This window comes from Nicotiana tabacum, chromosome 1 (assembly GCF_000715075.1).
Source record: "Nicotiana tabacum cultivar K326 chromosome 1, ASM71507v2, whole genome shotgun sequence".
In the NCBI taxonomy this organism is placed as follows: domain Eukaryota; kingdom Viridiplantae; phylum Streptophyta; class Magnoliopsida; order Solanales; family Solanaceae; genus Nicotiana; species Nicotiana tabacum.
The window spans coordinates 22,998,858-23,007,814 of NC_134080.1; the positions used below are offsets into that span (position 1 = coordinate 22,998,858).

At 33.6% G+C, this 8,957-nt stretch overlaps 1 protein-coding gene across 1 annotated transcript; it reads right to left on the reverse strand.

Moving 5' to 3' along the window:
- Positions 1-38: 38 nt before the first annotated feature.
- Positions 39-4,889, reverse strand: LOC107802892 (formyltetrahydrofolate deformylase 1, mitochondrial). Its single transcript, XM_016626476.2, has 8 exons — positions 4,639-4,889; positions 4,438-4,550; positions 2,808-2,958; positions 2,630-2,703; positions 2,390-2,549; positions 1,975-2,073; positions 1,795-1,881; positions 39-669 (listed from the first exon to the last, which is right to left on the reverse strand). The coding sequence occupies exons 1-8, from the start codon at positions 4,795-4,797 to the stop codon at positions 517-519; spliced, it is 996 nt and encodes a 331-aa protein (XP_016481962.2). The 5' UTR covers positions 4,798-4,889; the 3' UTR covers positions 39-516.
- Positions 4,890-8,957: the final 4,068 nt, after the last annotated feature.

The following is an 8,957-nucleotide window of genomic DNA, read 5'->3' on the forward strand; positions in this document are numbered from 1 at the left end:
ATGGCTTAACACATGAGAAGGACAAAGATATGCAGTTATTTTGGGGGCAGATAAAATCCAGCTTGAAAACTAAGTAAAAATTTGACATTGAAGACCATCTGAAATTCATCATCTGCAGTGTTATACAGTAACATAACTCAAATGACAATAAATTTAAACGTTCTACAACCATTGAAAGCAGCTTTGAGGCACTTTGATAATAAGATCACAATTTGGAACTTGTACAAATATTTGCTCCAAGTGGAAAAGGGGAAGAAAGATCAAGACATTGTCTTAAATCTGCGAATTTTCAACAACATTTCAGATGAAACCTCTTTATTTCTCATTCCTTTTTCATAACTTGCTTTTTCTGGCAGTTCTGTTACAAACTACACTCATCTTTTTCATCTTTACTTCTCAGAATGTCATGTATGGCAGTTTACTTGGATAACCAAGTGACAATGATGATATTCGCAATCACTGAATGATGGACAGAATAGAAAGATAATGATGCAGCTATCCCAGCTCCCTTTTCAATCAGGACCTAAACACAACAGTCTTGCTCTCCTCATACGGCAAAATACGCAGCTCACAGTATGATTTGATTGCTTTTGCAAGACACCTTTTCTCAACATCCTCAGACTTTTGTATAAAAGTCCGCAAATTATCTCTATGAGAAACTCTTTCAACCTGAGAGATCAAAGCTTGCAACTATTAAAGCTGGGAGTGCATATCTACAGTGATGGTCAAAACCTACTGGGAAAAGATAGCTAGTATCCCAAAAGATACTTCAAGGTTAGTCATTGTACATCTGATAGATAAATTAGAAGGTCTCAACCAGTGTCGGAGCTAGGATTTTCACTAAAGGAAGTCAAAATATAAAGTAGACACACAAAGAAGCCAAGGGAATTTAACATATAACCTATTTACACAGTATAATTTTCCAACAAAGGGGTGTAAATTGACACCCTTCGGATTGCAACTACAAATACAAGGTGAGCTGGTGAGACTTGCATTAAGAAGGAAACAATCAAGTACATGTAAAAAACTATAAAATAACATGGAGAAACTATGACCGGATGAATCTTACTCCAAAAAAAAAAAAGGAACTATGAGCGGAGGAACAAACCGCATACAAACAAGAGAGGAAAAGCGAGGGATCAAAATAAGAAGGAATAGCATCAATGAACAGGAATGACATGTTGCTTTCAGAACACAATTTCACCTAGTAAACCCCTTTGTTTATGCATAATACAGATGCATGAGAGAAGCTATAATTTCTTTAAGGAAATTGAATACCATATGTTTTACAATGCATACTGTGTCTTGATGTAGGTTACACCACCAGTCCCTATTAAAACAGCTTTTGACATTAGGGCTTCTGAACCTTGTTAGTTCAATTCGAATGCAAACTAAAAACTTCATAATGACCAAGTTTAACATGGGAGTGCAAATCAACGACCAATTCTTTGGTAAATGATAGCTTATAATATTTGGCTGGAAAAGCACAAAAAGGTGAAAACAAGCAAAGCTGATCCAATAAAACCAGACTATCAAAAAACCAATTCTTATGTCAACCTAAATATTTCTAGATACCTCACATCTTACAAGTATATGTCAATTATTTTGCAAATATTTCGGTCAGAGAATATTGGAAGAAGGCAGATACCTTTAGCTTCACAAGTAAAAGAGATGAAAATCTAATAAAGATAAAGATCATCACCCTTTCAAAGATCACCAAGCAGTTCAATTTCTAAAGCAAACACTTGGAATCGTGGAGTACATAAGAAGCTTTACAAACATGAAAACTATTACCATTTGCTCAATGATTGGACCTGCATCTAGTTCTTCACTAACAAAGTGACTTGTCGCCCCAATCAACTTAACGCCAGCATCAAAAGCCTAGCAACAGATAAAATAAATCTTATAAAACTATAATTCCATAGAGGAAAACATGAAAACGACTTCTTGAAGAAAGGGAGACAGGGAAGGAACCTGCTTAGATGGATTACTGCCCTTGAATGATGGCAACAAGCCATGGTGAATATTAATGATATCTTTCTTATAGCTTTTTAAGAAGTCTCCAGACAATACCTGCACAAAACGACTGCAGATTTGTATTACACAGAAGCACCTTAAGGGCCCAAATACAAGGTATCTGTCTAATAGTACGACTGCAGATTTGTATTATACTGAAGCACCTTAAGGGTCCAAAAATACAAGGTATCTGTAATAGTGCATGTCATAACAAATCAGATGAAAGACTACTTTAAATCAATTTGTCGGACCATAAAAAGAAAGCAATCTAGAACATGTTGCATGATAAAGAACTGTCCCAACGGAACAGATCAACAATTATTTCTATGTAAGAAAAAACAAGAGTAACAGTTATGTCTCGTGGGTTGATTACCTGCATGTATCTAGCAAGCACCAAAAAATCAGTATCCCGAACTATTTCCAAGATTTCTCCTTCTCTTTTATCCTCCTTGGTCGTTGGCAAATGATAGTATGGAATTCCATGCCTCTCAAGAAACCGAATCACATGAGTGTTTGGACCCCGCTCATGGTTGCTGGTGAAAAAGCATATGACATCATTAACGGTCCTTATAATGACATTGAATCACTATAATGAAGAAGTTTCGTACTTTACCTTATTACAGAAGTTATGTGAATGGGAAGCCGTCCGTCCTGCCAACCATGCAACAAGTCCACAAGACAGTGTTCCTGTGCCGAAATTGTGACTATTTATATGATTACTCTCTAAAAGGTTTAATTATTTTTAAAATGATTAAAGTTTAAACAGCTCTGAGAAGTTTGAAAATCAATACCTGCTTTGAAGCAAGAACTGCGATCTTATATTTGGGATCGATATCAGGCACCCGAACAACAGACTTCATTGCATTGAACATTTTAGCGAGTTTAGAGAAGTCTGCATCCATTTGCTCACGTGGCCATTTAGCAGGGTCAAAGACAAACTCGCTGTAAGTTGCAGCAAGAATTAGTTTCTTTAATTGTTGTAGTTACTGGAAGACAAAGAAAGGTAAACAAGGGTCCGAAGACAGCTGATTAATCACATCAGAACAGAGAATATTTGTTCATATTATTGTTGGAACACGAGCATTTGCCTTGTAAAGCAAAGAGTAAACAATTATCAATGGACTTCAACAAATAATCCAACCACCAACCCTAAGCATACACATTAACCTTCTTAAACTCCAGCCCCACCAATACCCATGAGCTCACCTGTGGCCCTTCCCATTTTGCTTCCTTAGTGACTTGATCCTAACTTTATGGACGGAGGAGGAGGATTTTTTACACTAGGCTATCCCAGACACAATATTGTTTTTCAACTTACCTATAGAATGAATGGTTTTTGTGTTTTTAATTTTATTTACGGTTTAATCTTCAGAAAACCTCCTTAACTTAGGAGATCAGAGATTTTACAACATGGCCTTAAGAGAGCATAGAGTTAACAATTCCACAGAGGCCTAAAAGAATCATAATGCTCCTTTAACTATTAGTAATATATAGACCAAAGAGTTGAAGTCAGGGAATATTGCAACAGATCAAAATTTTAGGGTCGTTTGGTTAGTCGCATAAGAAAAAACAACCCCAACTACCAAATAGCTAAAATAACATTTGGTTCTCCAATAAAATTTTGCACACTATTGCAATGTTTTTTTCCAGTATTATATTCTGTATTACTAATATTGATATGACTTGTGTGTAAATCTTTGTCTTATTTTATGCGGGATATAACACAGAATCATAATATCTGTACCAAAAATACCTGTACAAGAGCATTTAAAGCCTATAAAGTAGACAATAGCCACATAACTATGTGTACATTAATATCACTATATAACTATCCCTACATTAGTATTTACTGTATAACAATAAATGTATTATAGTTCATGTATTATTAGTCCGAGAACCAAACAGTCCCTAACTTTATTCAAGGTGTTGAGACACACCCATTGACTTTGAGAATGAACTTATGAATTGCCTTGGACATTGGCGGAGCTAGGATTGGAAGCTTATGAGTTCGGGATAACAGTTCTATTAAGCTATTGTCTTCTAATTAATAATTTGTCCATATTCAATGAATTTTCTAAGACAAATACAGGATTTGGACCAAACTTATTGGATTCGGCCAAACCCGTAAACTAAAGGCTAGCTCCGCCCCCGTCTTGGATGCAGGGGCAAAACCTATTTCAACTCTTTGACACCTAGTGTATGCTCTAAAGGAAATTTGGTCTCCCCTATATAAGCAATGTCGTAGTCAGTAAACCAAATTTTATCAGCAATCATGGGATATCAGTCGCTTAATCATGCATCCACTCCAAACTATTTCATGCCAATACGAAATAACTTATCTAACAATTCACCGAAATGTTTTCCAATTTTTCATTTATTTAAAAGTAATAAAAAGAGTAAATTTGAAAGAAGAAAAAGAACCTTCTGGAGTAAAAGATATGGTTGTGGTCAGGAACAAAAATGTCAGCAGTGAGAATATTTCCATCCCTTGATGCTATGCACTCCGATAGTTTAGCAAGTATTCCTACCACATCCTATTCATAAATTAAAAAAAAGGAAATTTAATTCTCATATCAGTCCAATTAAATATAACAAAACTATGAAATGACAGGGAAGACTTACCGGGCAATGAAATTGATGAATGCCATGGACCAAGGAGCTTGAGGTGGTGGAGTAAGCAATGGACCCAAAAGGGATTTGTGTAGTTTTGAAGGACCTTTTCGCAAATCTAAGAACTTGTGAACGAGAGCTTGGGGATATTACTCTATGGAGGAAGTTCATGATCCCTCCCCACTCCTTCGCCACTTTGGCCTTCCTTCCCTTTTACCAACCAAATCTTGTAAATGTTTTTTTGATTTTTTTTTCCTTCCTCAGATTACCGTTACAGATTATTGAGCAATAGGAACTTTATGTTTGGATAAATTGTACTATTTGCTATTGTCGAATAATATTTTATTGTTTGGTTTGACTTTACGATATTGTACTGATAAATTTACTAAAATATCATCAATTGTTTTAAATATTATAAAAAATTACACAAAAAATAATTAGAATTGAAATTAAAAATCAATATTATATAACTAATTGGAGATAAAGTAATTAGAATTGGAGTTAAAAATCAAAATAGAAGAAAGAACAAAACAAATAGAAGGCAAAACTTATACTTGATGTTGGAGTTGGAAGCGGCAGAAGGAAAAACTGAATGAAGACGTAGGTTATAGGTTAGGAGATTTGGATTAAAAAAAAAAGCAAATAGTAAAATAAAATTATAAAATAATAAGTTAGGATATAATTGGAAAGAAAAATAAAAAATAATCTCACCACATCAAATTGATTGTTTCAAGAATAGGATACAATGGAAAACAACCATCCAAACATGATGTTAGGCTCGAATCACTTTTCTAAAGGCAAATAGCCAGCGGGTTGATTATTTATTTTTCCTAATTTTTTTGTGTGTATATATATATATATATATATATATATACATATATATATATATATATGTTAATGCTTCTTTATGTAATCAAATATGCCTTTTTTTGAGAGAGAGAGTGTTTATAAAAGGCAAAATGTATGATAGCCCCTTACGGCTTGTTTGGATTTAAACTTATCATAAATTTTTATTTAAACACATTATGTATGTCACGACTTAAATATGTGCCTCTTAATTGGTTCTAATGGTGACAGTATTCTTGAATAAGAAGAAGAAGAATGTTATGTAAAGATGTAGGAGTTGGCAGTGAGATGGTCTTGTTGAAACTTAAACGCTTCTCGTGAATGATGGTGAGGAGGTGTATATATAATGAGGGCATGAATTAAATATGTGAGAGGAAAAAAATAATAAGTAGATGAACAATTACTAAAGGTATGTTTGGTACGAATAAAAATATTTCGTTAAATATTAGATGGGCGTGGGGATGGGTGGTTGGGGTGGGAAATATGATGTGGAATGTTGAAAAAAACTTTTGAAGAATATTTTTTTCTCATCTTGATAAAGAAACATTTTCTTTCAATTAGAGAAAAATGAGTTCATGAGAAAAATATTTTTCAAAATATTTAAGCTAATCAGATATAAAAAATATTAGAAAATATTTTGCACAAAATATTTTTCTTAGTACCAAACACACCCTAAATGCCAATTTCGTTAGAGAATGTGTTGTGTTAAGTTAGCGCCTTAAAATGCATCTCTGGAATGCTCCAAGGGAAAATGTTTGATAGATCAAAATGCCATATAAAGTGGATTGTCCTTTTTACACTTAAAATGCGTTAAAGAATGCAAGTTAGAGAAAAATAGTTAATAACTAATCGTCAAATCTTGCAAGTTAGATAAAAATATTTAATATTTGATAATAGTTCAAAATAAAAATATATTTTAACAACTACATATTAGCATGACATTATTACTAATCCAAACTTATAATACATACCAACTCGTAGTATAAATAAAACTCATACCTCTCCAACAATATACAAATATAGCAACTGCAGTTAAATCCCACTCGGTCGGCTATATATACTACGGCCAAACATATTTTGCATTGTGAGAATTTATAGTTCAAACAAGAAAAATAAAAATATGTAATCCAATTTTTTTTAAAGTCTTGTAGCGTCTTCGTGCAATAAACATACATAAATACTACTCCCTCCGTTTCAATTTATGTGAACCCATTTGACTGGACACAGAGTTTAAGAAAAGAGAGAAAACTTTTGAACTTGTGGTGTAAAATGAGGCACATATATTTTGTGTGGCTATAAATCATTGCATAAAGGTAAATTATTTCCAAATAAAGAAAGGGGTCATTCATTTTGGCACAGACCAAAAAGGAAATAAGTTCACATAAATTGAAACGGAGGGAGTAATATTTTTACAATTGTGCCAAATGTAACACAGTTACATGTTTTTAGCCTTTAGAAAATGGTCTCAAACCTTTGATAATATTCAGTTCATGAGTATCCCGAGGATCTTCTTCTTCGGTCTCAATGGCGATTTCTATTTGATGCAATCAAACTAAACTTTAAAATGTGTTCCCTCCGTTTCATATTAAATGAGGTACTTTCCTTTTTAGTCTGTTCCAAAACAAATGACACATTTCTAAATTTGGAAATAATTCAACTTTAAACTCTTTCATTTTACCCATTTACCCTTAATGAGAAGCTTTTATAGCCACACAAATATCATGACCCTACAAACATATTTCCCCTTATGCTTTTAAGACCACAAGTATCAAAAGTCTTCTTCTTTTTTCTTAAACTCCGTGCCGAGTCAAACTACCTCATGTAATATGAAACGGAGGGAGTAATACATTTTACATTGTTATGGAAACAACGCATATGAAAATAACGAGATGGATTGTAACGTTCTTCATAGTCATAAAAGAGATAAATGAATTGCAAAGAATGTGGAGTCCATAGTGGGGAAGAAGTAACTACCAGAGCTTAACGTTGGCTCGTGCATGTTGGACTTTACTACACCTATTTTTTATTGTTCAGATTTTGGACGTATATCATTACAATTATGGGATGCCTGTAATGATCTCACTGTAAGAATACTTGCCCAATCAACTTTGCTTAATTAGTGGTTAGTGCTCTCAATTAATCATTTATAGATTATGTATTTTTAGGTAAGAAAATGGAATGGGAAAGGAGCGATTGTTATTGGTTGACCAGTGAAGGCGTGAACTCGCCAATAATATTGACTACATCAAATGGGATATGAAAGGCGTAGGGGATGTATGAACGAGAATAAGGCACAATCATCGCTACTACATCTCTATACGTTCTGGTATTATATTAATTTATTTTTCTTTCTCAGAACACAAAAAGAATATCAACTTCCTCCTAGTGTTCATGTTTTGTTGTTTTACTTGAATAATCGGGTCATTGATTCCCTTCTCTCATATTTCAATATATTGAATTCAGCTTTCTTGCGGCTAACAACTCTTTCTTGAAATATTCTCTGCATAACCAGGACTATATTAGCATGGATCAAGTGCAAGTTATGTCACGAAACCTTTTTAACAGAAACCATGAGCAATTTGTCTCCCAATGCCCATGGGCTTAATAGAATTCAATTAGCTAAAAGAAACTGTTGCAACTTACTTTTACCTCTAGAGTATATTTTGACAAAAATAAATTGTAGCAATGTCCCTAATTTATTGTTACAACTCACGGTACATCACCGGTTCAAATCCAATGTGTGTATATACTTGGTGTAAGTCCATATAACTTTTCTACTAGTAATAGTTAGTGTCTGACGACATTTGTTGCGATGCCATCTCAATTGTGCTTGTAGTTTTCCAAAAATTGCTTTGCAATTATATCCACAAAACTCAGTAGTCTATTAAAGTTACTCAAGGTTGCGGTAAAACCAAAATTTTGCTGGGAAGTGAACACAATTAAAATAGAAAAAAGGTTTTATTGTTTTTAAAGAAAGCTCCTGAAATATGCGAAATTGAACAATTTTACCCTTATTTAAAAGTAGGTCTCGAATATATCCCGGTCTTCAGCAAACTGGCGCAAAATTACCTTTTTGGATAAATAGACCTTATTTTCTTTATGTTTTTATTTCGAAAAAGGGTCAAATATACCCCTGTACTATTCAATGTAGTATTTAGAAAGGCTTCTTTATACTATTGGTACTTTTGACTCCCTAACGTCACAATATTGAATATTTGTACTATTTCATTAACGGAGGGGACACGTGTTCAATGTCTGTGCAATTTTCAGAGCCAACTTAAATACCCATCTCATAATTAACTACCCGACCCACCCATTTCAATAACACAATACCCAATTAAATGAAAACCCCACTTAAATAAAAACCCTCGTCTATATCAGTTTAATTTCATAATCTAACTCCTCTCTATACTGAAATTGTGTCCTCCATATTTTATTGTTTCCTCCATAGTCGAACTTGAATTCGCATGTATCTGTTCGATTTT

Coding starts and splice junctions, on each gene's coding strand:
- LOC107802892 (XM_016626476.2), bottom strand. CDS start 4,797: ATGAACTTCCTCCATAGAGTAATATCCCCAAGCTCTCGTTCACAAGTT. Junction 2,704..2,807: donor CAGTTCTTGCTTCAAAGCAG/GTATTGATTTTC, acceptor ATTTCGGCACAG/GAACACTGTCTTGTGGACTT. Junction 2,550..2,629: donor CACATAACTTCTGTAATAAG/GTAAAGTACGAA, acceptor CTTTTTCACCAG/CAACCATGAGCGGGGTCCAA.